This window comes from Salvelinus fontinalis, chromosome 19 (assembly GCF_029448725.1).
Source record: "Salvelinus fontinalis isolate EN_2023a chromosome 19, ASM2944872v1, whole genome shotgun sequence".
Taxonomy (NCBI): Eukaryota; Metazoa; Chordata; class Actinopteri; order Salmoniformes; family Salmonidae; genus Salvelinus; species Salvelinus fontinalis.
The window spans coordinates 23,608,304-23,628,313 of NC_074683.1; the positions used below are offsets into that span (position 1 = coordinate 23,608,304).

General features: G+C 42.1%; 1 protein-coding gene across 2 annotated transcripts; it reads left to right on the plus strand.

The window, feature by feature from the left end:
* The first annotated feature begins 700 nt into the window (after positions 1–700).
* LOC129816514 (WD repeat and FYVE domain-containing protein 2) lies at positions 701–18,604 on the plus strand. 2 transcript variants are annotated; one of them, XM_055871080.1, is made up of 12 exons: positions 701–984; positions 3,254–3,321; positions 8,322–8,395; positions 8,962–9,016; positions 9,351–9,501; positions 11,209–11,321; positions 12,076–12,202; positions 13,215–13,320; positions 14,052–14,153; positions 14,990–15,120; positions 15,239–15,347; positions 15,642–18,604. In XM_055871080.1, exons 1-12 carry the CDS (start codon positions 848–850, stop codon positions 15,669–15,671), a joined length of 1,203 nt encoding a protein of 400 aa, XP_055727055.1. In that variant the 5' UTR covers positions 701–847; the 3' UTR covers positions 15,672–18,604. The 2 variants fall into 2 exon arrangements, 1 of the variants encoding a protein (XP_055727055.1); XR_008753565.1 differs by lacking the exon at positions 13,215–13,320.
* The last annotated feature ends 1,406 nt before the right edge of the window (positions 18,605–20,010 follow it).

Consider the following 20,010-nt stretch of genomic DNA (forward strand, 5'->3'; position numbering starts at 1 on the left):
TTGAAGGGATTTCCACATACCTTTGTGTATACAGATATTTGTTTTTATTTGTTTTTAAGGATATATACAGATGGTTCAAAGGATTCAGTCAGGGGCAGGGGTGTATATCCCAGATTTCAATGTTAGAGTATGTAAGCGGTTAACTGATTGTGTGAATGTATGTGGCCGAGTTCATGGCCGCTCAGAGTGGTGATCTGCTCTGATTAGGCTGCAGTGTCGTGTAGTGTATAGACGAGCAGGTCAGTTAGGGGAGACTTGTTTGTGGAGATGGTGGTGCTGTTAATGGGATTGAAGAGGATGGGAGTAGTGGTAAGCGTTTGCTGGGTTCCCGCCTATGTGGGTGTGGAGGGTAATGAGAAGGCCAATGTGGTGGTTAAGAGTGCTGTGAGGAGAGGGGTAGATATATGGGTCCCGCTTGGCCGCAGGGAAGTCAAGTCCTTGAGCTGGGGAAAAAGGGCTCGATCTTTGGCAAAGGGAGTGGGATGCTAGTATTAAGGGGAGGCAATTTTATCGCTTGCACCGGTCAGCAAAGGAAGAGGTGGTGTCTAGGGTGCTCTTTCACTTAGAGTAAGAGGAATAATGAAGATAATTTTATGCAGGTAGGCCATGACTGGGCTTACACTCCAGTACAGTAGGTGGCGGTGTTTGTACCTTAACGTTGGATGCGATCTGCCAACCCAATCCCAAAGAAGAACTCCGTGGTCAGCTGACTAGCAGCGTCTTTGGCTGTCACAACACACCGTGTGCTGTGTTCAAAGTGCTGCTACAAAATACTTCTGCGGCTCGACTAGGGCGTTATGTTACGGATAGCCAAAACCAGCGAAGCAGCTAGGCCTATACCTCTGGAATGGCGGCAGAAATACAACCCAAACCGCAAACTCGGACTCCTGTTCTGCTCAACAAAATCGAGACTTCCCAAGATGTTGTGAACACGGCGGTCATAATTCCAAAGGAGGACGGGGTGATCAGCGTCTCCGAGGACAGGTAGGATGATCATGTTTGAGACCATGTCAAATATGTGACTACAGTAGGTAAAATATAATATTACAGATTGTGCACTATTTATAGCAACGCAAACATGTACTGGTACTATAAGTTCCCTATCGCTACTCGTTACCGTCATCATGGCCAGAGTTAAAACTGATTACCATCTTTTCACGCCACTAAGATACGAAGTCATTTTTGTAGCAGGTTAGGAGAGCGTTTTCTCTAGCCTTAAATCAAACCATAACCTCAGTATCCTAACTGAGGAACGCTCAACTCCGTTCGCGTATATCGAGACGGAGTTGAGTATTGATAACTGGTTGCGCCATTTCCTAGCAATAACAATGCGTCACCATCAGTCGATACTTGTAAAAATGTAAATTCTGATAACTGTTAGGCCTGCCTGTACCTACAATTGCGGTCTTTCCGCAGGGTTCTGAAATGTATACTTGTCATGACTTTTTTCAAATATATCCACCGACTTATGAGGAAAGAGTCGGTGGTTTTATTCGCTAAAAGTATGAACCCCACAGTTGTACAGGACAAGCACAAACATAGGTACAATAATTTTCAGATTTTACATTTTTACAAGTATTGACAGGTGCTGACTCAATGTTGTTGCTAGCAAATCGCGCGACCAGTTATCGATAATCAACTCCGCCTCGATATACGCGAACGGAGTTGAGCGTTCCTCCGCTCTCTTCTAACCTGCTGCATAAGTTCTCATAACCTGTTATGAAAAAGTCACTTCGGCAAACTTAACATGTATTTGTATGAACATAACAAGATTCAACAACTGAGACATGAACTGAACAAGTTCCACACTGACAGAAATAGAATGTGAACAAAGGGGGTCAAAATCAAGTGTGAAAAGTACTGCAGTACATCTCCTTATGGACTGCACCAGATTTGCCAGTTCTTGCTTTGAGATCCCCACTCTTCCACCAAGGCACCTGCAAGTTCCTGGACAATTCTGGGGGGAATGGGCCTAGCCTTCACCCTCCGATCCAACAGGTCCCAGACGTGCTCAATGGGATTGATATTTGGGCTCTTCGCTGGCCATGGCAGAACACTGACATTCCTGTCTTGCGGGAAATCACGCACAGAACGAGCAGTATGGCTGGTGGCATTGTCATGCTGAAGGGCCATGTCAGGATGAGCCTGCAGGAAGGGTACTCTCTGACATGGTACCACATGAGATTGCCTGCAAATATATATTTTTTAACTGGGCAAGTCAGTTAAGAACAAATTCTTATTTTTGGCCTAGGAACAGTGGGTTAACTGCCTGTTCAGGGGCAGAACGACAGATTTGTACCTTGTCAGCTCGGGGAACGCTCTAACCACTAGGCTACCCTGCCGCCCCAATGACAACAAGCTCACTCCGATGACTCTGTGACACACCGCCCCAGACCATGATGGACTCTCCACGCTCATTCCTTCGACGATAAACGCGAATCCGACCATCACCCCTGGTGAGACAAAACCGCAACTCATCAGTGAAGAGCACTTTTTGCCAGCCCTGTCTGGTCCAGTGACGGTGGGTTTGTGCCCATAGGCGACGTTGTTGCTGGTGATGTCTGGTGAGGACCTGCCTTACAACAAGCCTTCAGTCCAGCCTCTCTCAGCTTATTGAGGACAGTCTGAGCACTGATGGAGGGATTGTGCGTTCCCGGTGTAACTCGGGCAGTTGTTGTTGCCATCCTGTACCTGTCCCCCAGGTGTGATGTTTGGATGTACCGATCCTGTGCAGGTGTTACACGTGGTCTGCCACTGCGAGGACGATCAGCTGTCCGTCCTGTCTCCCTGTAGCGCTGTCTTAGGTGTCTCATAGTACGGACATTGCCATTTATTGCCCTGGCCACATCTGCAGTCCTCATGCCTCCTTGCAGCATCCCTAGGCACATTCATGCAGATGAGCGGGGACCCTGGGCATCTTAGTTTTGGTGTTTTTCAGAGTCAGTTGAAATGCCTCTTTAGTGTCCTAACTTTGACCTTAATTGCCTACCGTCTGTAAGCTGTTAGTGTCTTAAGGACACTAACAAGCATGGGAAACCGTGTTTAAACCCTTTACAATGAAGATCTGTGAAGTTATTTGGATTTTTACGAATTACCTTTGAAAGCAGGGTCCTGATAAAGGGAAGTTTATCTTTTTGCTAAGTTTATTATATGCTACTGTATTTTAGTCAATACCTCTCTGACATGGTGGTGCCTACGGCAGTTTGATAGTCCCGACCAATACAAAACCAGAATGGCTTTATGTGACCCGCAGGACGATCCGGATATGGCTGAAGAGAGACAGTGGCCAGTACTGGCCCAGCGTTTACCACACAATGCCAGGTGAGTCATCACCTCATGACTTACTGGGCGATTCCACACCAGCCGGAGTGGAAAATATGTTTGGTATCTCAGATTGTTCTGGCAATTCTTGTGTTAGAACTTCATTGGGAGGAAGTATGTTTAATATGTTTTTTACATTTGTATCCCAAACAATGTTTGGGGGAAATCATGATGACATTTTGCCATTTTAGGTCCTTTTTTGACCTATACATGCCTCCTGTAAGACTTTATGATCCGTGAACCGTACATGATACAAACTGCATCTTTGTGTCGTTATACTCCTTTATAGTGTGCTCTAACACATGGAGTATGTCTGGATTCTGAAATGCAAATCTTCACATTTCATTTATTAAACATAACATGAATATCTCAAAAGTACCCTTTTTGATTTAGTTAATTTTAAGACGTATTGTTTGGAACAATATACTCTATAAGTGCATAACATTTCCAGTGGGCTCTCTGCTAATTCTGAAGTTCTGATCAATTTTATGAGCACCACCAACAGTAAATGGATTCAAAGAGAACCCTCTGCTGGAGATTTGCAGAATGTGCAATCCTAAAAGAGTATTTTGATTGGTTAATTTCTATGTATAATATGTAAAGTAACAGAGAACCCACTGGAAATTTGATATGTTTGAAGAGTATTGTTGTGGAAAAATTCTTACACATAGGGACACTCAAATTCAATCTTGAATGAGTCATTGTTCATTGTCAGTGCGCAGGAGCGGTTCCCACCAAATCAATGCACCAAAGTACACATGTCAATCAGGAGCTCCTCTTTGGGCAAACCCAGCAGTTGTCTGATATACGGCTATACACAGACAAGGTATATTTGCATAATTCATTAATCATTACCGTTTTGTTTCATTCATGTGACCAACCAACACCTCACAAGGCTTCTCCTCTCTAAGCTAAGAACTTGAAACTGAGATATCGTTAGTTTGTTCTCAAAACAACGTCTGGGCGTACTGCCAAGTTGCAGCTACTGATAAGTAAGGATTTGCACAGTCAGCCACTTGCATGAACACAGAAATTGGTTTATAGAACAGCACATGAATAGAACACCTAGATTAGTTATAAGAAAAGCACGAACATTCAAATTCCCATTACAGTATATTGTTCCAAACAATTTGTCAGAAAATAAGCAAAATCAAAAAGGGTAGTTTTGAGATATTTACATTATTTTTAATGTTCAGTAAATTACTGTGAAAATATGTATTTCAGAATCTAGACCTCCAAATTTCAGAGCACACTGTAAGGAGTATAATGACACCAGGATGTTGTCTGTATCATAAACCAATCACGGATCATAGGGTTTTACAGGAGGCATGTATGGGTCTAAAAAGGACCTAAAATAGAGCCCCCCTCCCCCCCCCAGTGAAGGTGTCCTAATACCCATTAAACCTAGCGGTCAAATTGAGAAATGGTTTCAATCATATTTCCCCATGGGGATTTTTTAGAAACACTTGTGATTTTTTGATAACCATGTAAATCTCTCTCGGACAATATATTCGGCTCCATTTATTCTCATATTGGAAAATGCTAATTAGCATTAAAGTAGACATCATGCAAGACCACAAATCCCTGCGAGATACTGCACATCATCTCTAGCTGAAACCTTTGCTAAACAAGTATTGTGTCAATTTAAAACTTGCATGAGACAGTTCACAGAATTGTCCATTTTAAAGAAATGTTGCTAAATTATTCATTACTACATTTAGCTAACATTAGATAGTTAATCCAGAGATTCTTACCTTTGCCTCGATTGTCTTGTCCAGATCACCATGGTATATGTAGTTCTTTATGATTGCCACATTAGCAGCTAATTAGCATTTCATTTTTTGTAGTTATTTACAAGCGAATATATTGATAAGTCACCTTGTCCTAGAGAGATTTGCACGGTTATCAAAACGTCACGCCAGGGTAAGCCCACACGAAACACAGCCCTTATTTTAAGTGTTTCTAAAATCCCATTTGAAAAAAAAATGAATGGTGGAAAAACAATTGGAACCATTCCCTGTTTTGAGTATTATGACTCGTACTTTGGTACTCTATGGCCACTTTTATCATGATTTTCTCAAAAATGGTTTGTGCTACAAATGTAAAAAACATGTTAATCATACTTCCTACCAGTAAAGTTTCTATGTGATAATTGCTAGAACAATCTCACATACCAAAATATCTTAGGGCTACTCTGGCATGGATTTGCTCTACTTATAAAAAAATGATTGGTCGCGTACACATATTTTGCAGATGTTATCGCTGGTGTAGCAAAATGCTACAAAATGCTCCATTGGCCTCATTTTGTGAACAGCTCTTCTGCCTGTGTAGTTTTAACGTCTGTTCCAGTTTGAATGAGGTAAACAAACATTTAGTCTATTTCAGCTTGACCCAATGTTTTAAGGTCCAACGCAGCCATTTGTATCTCTATCAAATAATTTCTGAGTAACAATTAAGTACCTTATTGTGATTAAATTAAAATAGTCAAAATACATCTTCTCATCCGAAAAATGTTGCTTGACTGTCTGGGAGTGGTCAGTGTGAGGAGAACAAAACTAGCTGTTATTGACAGAGGTTTGGAACACTCTTATTGGTCTATTAACTAATGTACTGCTTGGGGATGTCACCAGTAGAGCTGGGCGATATGGACAAAAATCCATAACAAGTTAAATTGACTGAATATCACTGATACATTTAACAATAACTTTATACCATGTGCAACAGTTTAAAAAAAAAAACACTTTTTATATTACCCTTAGCTACATCATTCAACGTAGTAGTTATCAATTGTCCCATTAACAATCACCCATATTAGCTAACTTATTTCATTTCGAGCTTTACATACTGTATCTCTAGTAGGGTTATTTATCTTAATGAACAATATCAGCAAAATGTCCATGATACAGTGCATTCGGAAAGTATTCAGAGCCCTTGACTTTTTCCTCATTTTGTTACGTTACATCCTTATTCTAAAATGGATTAAATTGTTTTTTCCCCCGCCATCAACCACACACAATACCCCATAATGACAAAGCAAAACGCTTACATTTTTTTTGCATATAAACTGAAATCACATTTACATAAGTTTTCAGACCATTTACTCAGTACTTTGTTAAAGCACCTTTGGCAGTGATTACAGCGTCGACTCTTCTTGGGTATGACGCTACAAGCTTGGTTCAACTGTATTTCGGGAGTTTCTTCCATTCTTCTCTGCAGATCCTCTCAAGCTCTGTCAGGTTGGATGGGGAGCGTCGCTGCACAGCTGTTTTCAGGTCTCTCCAGAGATGTTTGATCGGGTTCGAGTCCAGGCTCTGGCTTGGCTACTCAAGGACATTGAGACTTGTCCTGAAGCCACTCCTGCGTTGTCTTGGTAGTGTGTTTAGGGTCATTGTTCTGTTGGAAGGTGAACCTTCACCCCAGTCTGAGGTCCTAAGTACTCTGGAGTAGGTTTTCATCAAGGATCTCTGTACTTTGCGCCGTTCGTCTGTCCCTCGATCCTGACTAGTCTCCCATTCCCTGCCGCTGAAAAACATCCCCACAGCATGATGCTGCCATCACCATACTTCACCGTAGGGATGGTGCCAGGTTTCCTCCAGATGTGACGATTGGCATTCAGGCCAAAGATTTCAATCTTTATGTCATCAGACCAGAGAATTTTGTTTCTCATGGAGTGTCCTTTAGGTGCCTTTTGGCAAACTCCAAGCGGACTGTCATGTGCCTTTTTACTGAGGAGTGGCTTCCATCTGGCCACTCTACCATAAAGGCCTGATTGGTGGAGTGCTGCAGAGATGGTTTTCCTTCTGGAAGGTTCTCCCATCTCCACAGATTCTTGGTCACCTCCCTGACCAAGACCCTTCTCCCCTGATTGCTAAGTTTGGCCGAGTGGCCATCTTCTTCCATTTAGAAATGGAGGCCACTAAGTTCTTGGACCTTCATTGCTGCAGAAATGTTTTGATACACTTCCCCAGATCTGTGCCTCGACACAATCCTGTCTCGGAGCTCTACGTACAGTTACTTCGACCTCATGGCTTGGTTTTTGCTCTGACATGCACTGTGAACTGTGGGACTTTATGTAGACTGGTGTGTGCTTTTCCAAATAATGTCCAATCAATTGAATTTACCACAGATGGACTCTAATCAAGTTGTAGAAACATCTCAAGGATGATATATGGGAGCAGGATGCACCTGAGCTCAATTACGTATCGCATAGATTGTAAATACTGATGTAAATAAGGTATTTGTATTTTTATTTGCATTTCTACAAACCTGTTTTCGCTTTGTCATTAGGGTTAGATTGTTGAGGATTTTTTATTTTATTAAATACAGTTGAGAGTTTGACTAAAAATGTAGAAAAAGTCAAAGGGTCTGAATACTTTCTGAATGCACTGTAAGTGCTTAGTTTGGACGTTGTCAATCATTTTTGGTTTATTGTCCTAGCTCTAGTCACCAGCTAGACCAAACTCCATCCCACCAAAACAGGCTAACATTTCAAACAGTCTTTTCAAACAGCTCTTACACTAATTCACCATGATCATATTGTTCACAATTTCACAGTATTAGTCTATTCCAACCTCCATAGTGTGGAAATGTATAAAACACAAAAAAAGAACTTTTGACTGCACTGGGCCTTTAATGAATAATTGGTGCATTGTGCCTGGCAGGCTTACGTTTAAATGCATTCCAAATTGTGATTCCTAGAGATAAGCCTATGCATGTGCCTGTCTGGAAAGGCTGTCTTAAGTCATTCAGGAAATCACCACCCTCTTCAGTTCCATTTCCTAAAGTGTACTGCAAGTAATCATCTTAATTTTGACATGTTCCCTACTTCCCTTGTTTGTTCTTTCTGCATGTTGTGCAAGACACTGAAATTCCATTATGTAGTCACTAGCCCAGCTAGATTTTCCCCTCAAAGCACATTGCAATGGCACTGGAGAGTGGAGACACCCCACACTTGTATAGATTGCAGACATTTTCTTACTTTATTTCCCTTCTCTTCCTAGATTCTTGCTCCTGTATGTCCTTTAACCCAGAGACCAGGAGGCTGTCTATGGGGATGGAGAATGGAACCATCTCTGTAAGTGACTGTTTCTGTTGTCTAAGATACAGTCATGATGGGCGTCATACTTTTATACCAAGCATCCAGCCTTATCCCCCAGTCTAGCCTGATACACATACCAAAAACCGTACCCTAGGGCCAGATTGGGGTCTGGTTGTGTTGGTTCAAGTCATGATTTCATGTTTAACATTTAGCGGGCCACTAAGTAGCTAGCTACTGTCTCTTGCTCTTTCGCACTGACTCTTTGCTTCTCCATACACCAGCACTGATCAATACTGCCAATACTGCCAGTTGCATCTCTGAGTAACCTAATCTTCCGCATGATTGGCTAAGCAGTTAGGTGGATCAATCAACACAGGGATACTAAATATGTCTATCTACAGGAGGTGTAGACCTGGGTTTCTGTATGGGATTCATAGCCTAAAACTAACATGGATATACTTTGCTAAACCTAAGTGCTTCCTTTTGAGTCAGAAGGTAATTTCAAGCGTTGTGTAATTTTGACCTAAAAGTATGTCCATATCAAAGAAATACTGTGCTTTCTCTTGGGGAAACCAGTGAGTGACATACTTTCTGTGTTTCAGGAGTTCATCCTGTCAGAAGACTACAACAAGATGACCCCGGCACAGACCTATCAGGGTGAGATGGGAAGTGTGGCCCCAGGCTGTGTTCTTTGTGTGACTCAGCTGACTCTGGTCAATGTCAGGAAGGGATGAAACAAAATAATGGATTTTCTTCTATTCATGGCGCTTTGGTTGGTTTTAGCTACAAGGCTTCTAAAAGCAATGTACTAATATTGAGCTTGCTGCCAACAGTTCTACTGTATGACTGACATCTTGTCTGTCTTTATCCATTTTAAAGGATGCAAAGGATGCAAAGAACACCAATCTGTCTACTTTTTTTACTATGTACAGTATATGACCAGTATTGTTGGTTTATTATCATGACATTGTGTGTGTATGTTCTGTGTCAGCCCACCAGGGCAGAGTGACAGTGGTGCTGTTTGTGTTGGAGATGGAGTGGGTCCTCAGTACAGGACAGGACAAGAACTTCACCTGGCACTGCTCTGAGAGTGGAACACAGTTGGGGTTATACCGCACCACCGCCTGGGTCTCTGGACTGCAGTATCCTTCATCTTTTACAAACCACATTTTTCTATTCTAATTTATTCTATTCATTCTATTCCATTCACATGCTGTTGCTGTTAGTGATGGGGTAAAAAAATCACTACAGTTATATATCGCAATATTATTTTTGGATGATATTTGATTCCAAGTATCAATTTGTAAAAAATAATAAATAAAGATTTAAAATAATAATAATATGCTACTGTAGGTAGCATTAGCTAGCGCTAGTAGGCTGTACAGAAAACTCAAGTATTTTTCATCCTATAGCTTTTGTTCTCCATCTTTTTAAATACTGAGCCAACATGTTTTCAGTAATTTTACTTCCCTGACTGATCAAAACTAGTTTTCTCATGCTCTCTTGTCTTTCTACAGAAGACATAGTGAGAAATATGTTTGGAACATTAAATCGCAATAAAATCTCAGTATCGAATCATAAGAATCGTAATACATATTCTATCGGCACCTAAGTATTGTGATGTAATTCCCAGCTCTAGTTGCTATGTAGCAAATTTCTTAGCAAGTACTACCTGTGTGTGAAGTCTAAAGCCACAGACATTTCAAGTGGTAACAGCGCACTTGACTGTGTCCTTCACCTCAAGCAAGTATATATTTGAGGCGCTATGGGAGGATATGTCCCTCTTGCGCTTTCTCCTACGATGCAGTAGACAGAGAGGGAGCCAGGTAAGCGTCCCAGTAGCTTTTCTTAATTGGAAACGCTAACGATAGCCTTCAGTCATGCGGCAATGGTTCGGGAGATTTCCGTAATGGCAAGATAAAAGATTTGGGTCCACTCCGCTGTGGTGGACTCTCCATATCAACTAGCTCTGTGAGGTCTTGGGACTGACTTATGCTTCATAGACGGGGATAAACAATTCCAATGTTAAGTACAACAACAACAACAAAATCTGATTTCTTCCTGACATTCATATGGCAGCCGTTTAGTTTGTTTTGGCTTTGTATACCTTTTTACAAACCCAGAGAAGTCATTGTTACGTTTGCACAAACTGTACATAGATTTTTCTATTGTGTTATTGACTGTACGTTTGATGATTCCATGTGTAACTCTGTTGTTTTGGTTGCACTGCTTTGCTTTATCTTTGCCCGGTCGCTGTTGTAAATGAGAACTTGTTCTCAACTGGCCTAACTGGTTAAATAAAGATGAAATAATTTTTATTTTATTTTTTATTATATGTTGTTCAAAATTCTTGAAATGAAGGAACTACTTGGAATGTGTTTTTTCTTTATGTCATCCAGCAAATGTTTCTAAACAACCACGGTTCTGAGTTGGCCTGGGATCAGATTAGTACAGCAACCCTTTTCAGGAGGAGAAGTTTGATTGTGTTCTGAGAAGATTTGTCTTGTTGTTTTCTCTCTCTTGATTGCTTTTATTTATCATTCTGGCCTCTCACTGAAAGGTCTCCGAGTACAGAGACTAAATACTTATGATTTTGTAGCTAATGAACAGTTAACTGTGGTTGTAAGTTTTTACTGATGTGGGTTGTTTTTGTCGGAAATTTAAGAGGTGTAAGGCGGTCAGTCCTTCACTGAATAGAATGAACCACATACAGATCAGATACGAGTAGGTTTCAACCAGGGAACACTGATTGAATAGAATAAATACAGTGTGTGCAAATCCGTGATGTTGCTCAGAAGCAAACAGTTCAGTTACACGATCATTGCCATCCTTGACCCTGCCCCTCCCAGGTTCGACGTGGAGACGAGGCACGCCTTTGTGGGCGACTACTCTGGTCAGGTGACCATCCTCAAGCTGGAGCTGGACAGCTGTAGTCTGGTAACTACCTTCAAAGGACACACAGGTATTACTACTACACCCCGTGTTGCAAAACAACACTCGTTCTCTACCCCCTAGTACCCCATCCTCCCCCAGCCTTGAAACACCACCAGTTGGGACTCCTCCATTGGTTCCAATATGCAGAGGAAGCCTATTTAAAGTGCCCCTAAATATTTGAAAGAAAACACACATACTATTTTAAACCCTTGGAGATTTTATAAATCGGTCTACTACCCACTTTTTATTTCCATGTTTTCACCTTAACTGACCGTCCCTCCTGGCCGCAGTGACAGAGGTAGTGTGGGACATTGTATACTCCAGAGGACAACCCTCACAGCTATTTATAAACCCTATGTTCTGATCTGGGGTCAGTTGTTTTAGCACTCACATCTCCTACTTCCTATATTGACAGAAGAGCGTGTGACTGACAATGCTGCTGACAGCACCACTATTCCAGGCCTATCTGTTATCAGTGGGGTTACACATGTTTGTCATTATGCAAATATCTGCTGGTGAAAAGCACTGGAACATATTTCTCTTTGAATTAGACACAAGGGGGTGCTCAAGCATGGCTCAAGATGGATGAATTGTGGTTCATTAAAAGCAAAAGACTTGGCAATTATTGAGAGGTTAGTTAATTTCAACTTGAATTTGCTCTGAGTCACTTTTGTCCACTTTCTAATAATTGAGGCCTCTTGTTTTTGTTCCACTTGACCAGGTCAAGTTTAATATCCAGTGATGAGCTGAGGAATGTGTGTTTTGTGTTCTGCTGTCTTTAGGCAATGTGACAGCTCTGTGTTGGGACCCGGTCCAGAGAGTGTTGTTCTCCGGCAGCTCAGATCACTCCATCATCATGTGGGACATCGGGGGACGCAAAGGCACCGCTATTGAACTTCAGGGACACAAGTAAGATTCACACACTGAACCTCAACAGAGTCCTTCAATACAGTCTTCAAATGTAGTCTCCATTGTAGTATTAAAACCCCCATTATAAACTGCGTGGTTCGAGTCCTGAATTCTGATTGGCTGACAGCTGTGGTATATCAGACCGAATACCACGGTTATGACATTTATTTTTACTGTTCTAATTTCGTTGGTAACCAGTTTATAATAGCAATAAGGTACCTCGGTGGTTTGTTGTATATGCCCAATATACCACGGCTAAGGGCTGTATTCAGCCACTCCGCGTTGCGCATAAGAACAGCCCTTAGCTGTGGTATATTGGCCCCCTTGTGCCTTATTGCTTAAATATATTAAAGGTCCAATGCAGCTGTTTTTATCTCAATATCAAATCATTTCTGGGTAACAATGAAGTACCTTACTGCGATTTCTTTTCAATTAAAATGGTCAAAAAGAAGCAAAAATAGCTTCTTAGCAAAGAGCAATTTATCAAGCAAGAATTTAGCTAGGACTGTCGAAGTGGTCTGAGTGGGGAGGAGAAAGGGGGAAAAGTAGCTGTTATTGACAGATGTTTGGAACACTTCTTATTGGTCTATTAATGAATGATGTGATGTCACCAGGCAGGCCAAAATCCATCCCACCAAAATAGGTGGAAATTTCAGGCGGTCTTTTCAAACAGCTCTTACACAAAAAGGGCGTTATCATAATTTTCACAGTATTATACCAACCTCATAGTGTGGAAATGTGTATAAAACCACAGGATAATCAAATTTTTGACTGCACTGAGCCTTTAATCAATATGATACAGTCTTAGAAACTATTGAAATGTGGTTAGTAGTCTCATTTAGGGCGCTTCATTATCCATAACTCCAGGATGTTTCACGTTCAGTTATGTTGTTGGGAGAGTTGGAAAGTGACTCATGTCACAGCCAAGGATGTCATTGCGGTGGTGGGGAGAATCTACAATATTTCTGTACCACATACTCTTTAAGTGTGTGTGTGTGTGTTAACAATGCAGTGAGAAGGTCCAGGGCCTATGCTACGCGCCACACACACGTCAGCTGATCTCCTGCAGCTCAGATGGGGGCATCGTCATCTGGAACATGGACGTGACCAGACAGGAGGTGAGGGAGGGATGGACTGATAAAGATGGAGGGATGGAGCAGAAGGAGGGAGGAAGACCACCTCAAGGCTGTGAGACGTGTGTGTGTGTGAAGTAGACAGGTTGAGTTCCTGACACATATTGTCACCAGAGGGGGTACGAAGGTTCACACACACCCCACAGACTTAAGCAACTTGGATGCAATAGGACTTTCAGGGAGAGAGCGGGTGAGGGAAGGAGAATGAATGTGCTACGGTGTTAAATCTACAGTGAGGCCTGAGTGTTGGGCAGGGCTGTGTATAGGATTAGCTGGAGCACAGGGCTGGGTTGTGTCACTCAGACATAAGCACACCTTTCTTCCGTAGAATCTGTCTAGCCCTAGATATGGGCCAGTCACAGCTCTGTGAGTGCATTGTCACCTCTGTCATTGACAGCATGGTATGGCAGAGTGCTTTGTCTGGCTGTTTCTGTCACCATGGAGGGATACCTGAAATGCGAACACGTACAGAGAGAGAATGACAAACTCTGAATGAAATTCAGAATGGTTATGTACTGAATGCAAATGAGTGTTCAGTGTAGACTGCCTTATGGCTCTGATTGGTTCTTTCTCTCACTTATGTTATACCTAACCACTGAATCTGGGTTAGTTTCCTTTTAAAACTCCTGATAGTTAAAGGTAGGATTGAGTAAGGAAAAGCTGATTAGAGTAGTATTTAGAGTCTGTATTTAACCTGTCTGTCTGTGTTCCCTCAGACCCCAGAGTGGCTGGACAGTGATTCGTGTCAGAAGTGTGAGCAGCCATTCTTCTGGAACTTTAAACAGATGTGGGACAGTAAGAAAATCGGCCTGCGACAGGTACAGTGGGCTCCAAACTGTCACTGTGGGATATAGTTCACATATTGTCCACAAGAGGGCAGGAGAAAAACGTAGTTAATGTTGTTCGTATAAATGGGTTCGGTCACAAACAATGCTCGCTCTTCAATGGGGCAGAAGTTTGTTGTGATTCTGGATGGCTAGATAGCTCGCAACAATGCCAAGAAGCTGCCATGTGGGGAATCATGGCTCGTTTTAGCTAGTTTTATCTTGTTCTTGATACCATGTCTTGTTTTGACTGATGTACTCTTGTCTGCTAATATGGCCAGAATGTGATGTAGTTGAGACAAGTGCTCATTGTGCAAATGTATTTATGTTTTCAATAAACATTGGAGACAAAATGGCCAACCTTGCCTGTTTTGCCCCATAATTGCTTACACGTGTCAGTTTTGTTGCTAAACAACCAAATTGTATTTGTCACATGCACCAAATATTACAGGTGTAGACTTTACAGTGAACCCATCTATGGCAGTGTGAAATGCAGAAACATAGACCTGGCCTCCGCTGTTTGTGACTACATGAGTGAGGGGAAGTGAGATATATTTATTTTATTTATTTTATTTTACCTTTATTTAACTAGGCAAGTCAGTTAAGAACAAATTCTTATTTTCAATGACGGCCTAGGAACAGTGGGTTAACTGCCTGTTCAGGGGCAGAACGACAGATTTGTACCTTGTCAGCTCGGGGATTTGAACTTGCAACCTTTCGGTTACTAGTCCAACGCTCTAACCACTAGGCTACCCTGCCGCCCCATATACACATTGGCCTTATCTGTAGGCTGAACCCAAGGCTCAGTGTCTCCTGTCTCCTCTCCCCAGCACCACTGCAGGAAGTGTGGGCAGGCAGTGTGTGGGAAGTGCTCGGCCAAGCGCTCCACCATCCCTCTCATGGGCTTTGAGTTTGAGGTGCGGGTGTGTGACAGCTGCCACGAGTCCATCACGGACGAGGAGTGAGTAACATGCACGCACAAAAAAGCCTCAAATATCATCCTCTGGTCATCACATATTATCCTATACTTTAATTCCCATGGTGATAACACTATTTTGCCCCATCCCCATGTCTTATAGCCGGGCGCCCACGGCAACATTCCATGACAGCAAACACAGCATAGTTTACATGCACTACGAGCCTACCACGGGCTGGCTACTGACCTCAGGGGCAGACAAGGTTGTCAAGGTGAGACACTATGTCTCTAAGGCAGCGTTTAGATAGGCAGCCCAATTCTGATCTTTTTTCCACTAACTGGCCTTTTGACCAATCACAGATCTTTTCACATCAGATATTTTTCAGAGTTGAGCTGATTGATGGAAGACCAATTAGTGAGAAAAATATCAGAATCGGATTTGCCTGTATAAATGCAGCCTAATACAGGAATGGGAGGCATTGATACAATGACCTTTTAATGACAGTGCGTATACACGTATGAAGGAGGCATTGTTTTTTTATACACCTTTATGTTTGTGTCTACAGCTCTGGGACATGACTCCAGTGGTGTCCTGAAGGTCATTGTTGATGGAGCTCCATCCACCTATCAGGTGAGAGCTTACATCATGGTGGCCGTCATCCTGAGAGGAGGTGGTAATGTCCACAAGAACAACAACAATAGCTGAGTGACATCCACAGAACCCAGAAACACCAGGCCTTTATTGCCTGCCCTTGTCCCTCTTGGTGACTAAATGTGCTGAGGAAGAGCTGTACTCTGGCTCCCGATATGGATGGACAGATTTGGAATAGAGACACCTTGAAGAGGACAAAGGTGTGCGTGCTGTATCAGGACTATGAAAGAGCATTTTTTTGTTAGTTTTATGGATCCCCCTTACCTACAGTATGTCACTCTGGAACAACATTTTGAACTTCAACTAAAATGTTATTGTGCATACATAATTCCCTATATTCTTTGGTTTATTATATTTATAACAATGGGTCCATAGTAAAAGGAACTCCGTGTAGGCTACCTGCTGAACAACAAATACAGATAGACAGGCAAATATAAAGATTATATTCAAGTGCCTTCCTCTTATCATATTGAAGCTCTCACTATGGCAAACAGAAAGCATGAAAAAAGTAGTTTATGAACCAATTGTTAAAATAACATTTAAAAAATGTACTGGGTTTGTTATATGAATATCAGTGAGATATGTAACCTGGAGTATGTATAGTAGCAAGATGGAATACTCTAATATAATCACGAAACTCAAGAAGGTCCCAAAGTTGACCTCTTATAACTCATCCTGTTTGGATTGGCTCTTTGCTTGTTAGCTGCTGTACATAGAAGCAGTGGGTGGAGGTTAGAATAGCCCTGTTTCTAGGTGGACCCTGTTTCAGTTGAGGTGTCAAGTGTTCATAGCCTACAGATAACTGCCAAAATAATGGTTCACCAACAGTGTCTTAATAGGGCATTGGGCCAACAAGCTGCCAGAACAGCTTCAATGCGCCTTGGTGTAGATTCTAAGTGTCTGGAACTCTTTTGGAGGGATGTGTCACCATTCTTCCACAGGAAATCTGTAATTTGGTGTTTTGATGGTGGTGGAAAAGGCTGTCTCAGGCGCCGCTCCAGAATCTCCCATAAGTGTTCAATTGGGTTGAGATGTGGTGACTGAGACACACAGTTTAAACCCCCTATGCTCATTTGAGACCCCCCTTTCAAATTAAATAAGATCTCTTCTAACCATGCTAGCCAAAATAATTGGGCAATTGGTCATTTTTGTACATGACCCTAAGCATGATGGGATGTTAATTGCTTAATTAACTCTGGAACCACATCTGTGTGGAAGCACCTGCATTCAGTATACTTTGTATCCCTCATTTCCTCTATTGTTTCCATTTACTTTGGCAGTTACCTATAGCTTATAGGCTCTCCTATATTCATACATACACACAACTGGTGAACAAGTCTACATGTGGGATCTTTTTGTCGGGTAACGGTTGACGACCACAGATGTAGGAGATGTGGAGAAAGACATTTCTTTCTTTAGTATTTTTTTCAAATTAATATTGATTTGCTATGCTAACTGAAGTTCTTGATTAGGCTTGCCAATTGAAATGATAAATCGTAAAGAACAAGTTAATTCCAATCATCTTTTTATGATTTATTTTTAATCTATTGTAGAATTATTGAAATGCCACCTACTACTCTTTGGACTTCGGTGGTGGACCAAAACATTATTCACCACATGTCGTCTCTAGTTTCTTTGCACTTCAGTTGTTACGGTTTGATTTCTAAGAGAACAAAATCATAGCTAAGCACTTTTTGTCCAATGCATAGACTTACAATATGTTATTATCTACAAATTACATATGGTTGAAGGCTGAAAAGATTAGATTTTTCTATTGTGTACGTATAACAGACTGGTGATATGTTAGTGGCTGTGTGTCAAATTTATTTGTGTTATGAGTTTATTTAATGCTGTGTGTTACTGTTGCCTCAAAGCTAGACATCTCTCATGTAGCCTACTACACCACACGTGTTAAGGTCATTCTCAAATGGTATAGATGGTTATGATAGGGGTTATCATGGATATAATATAGTTCAAGTTAAGTTCATGCACTGGATTTGCTTTTGTATTTGTTTTTAGACAGAACCACTATTGTAAAACAACAATCTGTCTGCATGTTGATATTTGGGATATAAAACCTAATTACCCATTGTCATTTTTCACAAGTACTAGCATGTTTTAATAATCAGTGAAGCCACACATCTTGGGCCTAGGCTAATGCATATCTACTGGTGGAGAATGGCTCTATCAGGCTCTAATGCTATTTACAGTAGTAGTCAATCACTGGATTAAATAAATATATTATCCTTAATCGTTTCCTCATTTAATGCCCTCTGTACAGTAAAGAACTATCTGTTATCATTGTTGGCAGTAAAAATGTGTATGAGTTCCATGCTGATTCATACAGCAAGACTGATTTACATTACCTGAATGACTGCCCTAGGATTTGAAATAACTTGATAATATTATTAGGTGTGTTTTGTAGCCTGGATACCAGTCTGTTTTTCTGCTTTTGTCAGCGTTTTGTCATTGGCAACAGTGTTGTTAATACAGGAATTGTCTTGCTCCCAGGCTAGTGCTTCTGTGTGGTGTAGTATGATGCTCACAGGTGGCTGGTACTGTGTGTGTGACTCCAGGGGAGGTTTGTCACAAAGCCGGATCTGTTTATCAAAGTAAGGTGGATAAGTCCTTGATCCTGCTTTTCGACATTCCCCTCAGGTCTTGATGTGCGAGCAGCAGACTAATGAAGATCAGTAGTCTTATAGGAATATCATTACTGCATGTCTAATCCTGGATCAAAAGCTGATCTGGGTACTGATCATCTGGGTAGAGATGTGTTCATATCATTCCATAATTACAGTTCCTCTTGTTGTCCTGCTATTGATGTACTCATGATTGTATTTGATTAAATTGATATGAGGTGATTGAAAGACACAATGTCTCTTTTTGATGTGAATGTTTGTGCTTATATTTCCATGTATAGATTCAGCTGGTGGTGTTCAATTCATCAGTTCTCCCCATTGATCAATATCTCTACTAAAACAAGTTTAGCGTCATCCTATCCTTAACCCTATCAAATCAAAGTTTATTTGTCACGTACGCTGAATACAATAGGTAGACCTTGCAGTGAGGGGGGGGGGGGCACAATGCAAATAGTCCGGGTAACCATTTGGTTACCTGTTCAGAAGTCTTATAACTTGGGGGTAAAAACTGTCGAGAAACCTTTTTGTCCTAGACTTGGCACTCCGGTACCGCTTGCCATGCGGTAGTAGAGCGAACAGTCTATGACTGGGGTGGCTGGGGTCTTTGACAATTTTTAGGGCCTTCCTTTGACACTGCCTGGTGTAGAAGTCCTGGATGACAGGCAGCTTTGCCCCAGTCATTTACTGGGCCGTACGCACTGCCCTCTGAAGTGCCTTGCGGTCGGAGGCTGAGCAATTGCCGTACCAGGCAGTGATGCAACCGGTCAGGATGCTCTCGATGTTGCAGCTGTAGAACCTTTTGAGGATCTCAGGACCCATGCCAAATCTTTTTAGTTTCATGAGGGAATAGGCTTTGTCGTGCCTTCTTCACGACTGTCTTGGTGTGTTTGAACCATTCTAGTTTGTTGATGTGGACACCAAGGAATTTGAAGCTCTCAACCTGCTCCATTACAGCCCCGTCGATGAGAATGGGGGCGTGCTCGGTGCTCCTTTTCCTGTAGTCCACAATGATCTCCTTAGTCTTGGTTACGTTGAGGGATAGTTTGTTATTCTGGCACCACCTGGCCAGGTCTCTGACCTTCTCCCTATAGGCTGTCTTGTCGGTGATCAGGCCTACCACTGTTGTGTCATCTGCAAACTTAATGATGGTGTTGGAGTCGTGCCTGGCCATGCAGTCGTGGGTGAACAGGGAGTACAGGAGGGGACTGAGCACGCACCCCTGGGGAGCTCCAGTGTTGCTACCTACCCTCACCACCTGGGGGCGGCCCGTCAGGAAATCCAGGATACAGTTGCAGAGGGAGGTGTTTAGTCCCAGGTTCCTTAGCTTCGTGATGAGCTTTGAGGGTACTATGGTGTTGAACGCTGAGCTGTAGTCAAGGAATAGCATTCTCACATAGGTGTTCCTTTTTTCCAGGTGGGAAAGGGCAGTGTGGAGTACAATAGAGATTGCATCATCTGTGGATCTGTTTGGGCGGTATGCAAATTGGAGTGGATCTAGGGTTTCTGGGATAATGGTGTTGATGTGAGCCATTACCAGCCTTTCAAAGCACTACATGGCTACGTACGTGAGTGCTACGGTTCTGCAGTCATTTAGGCAGGTTGTCTTTGTTCTTGGGCACAGGGGCTATGGTGGTCTGCTTG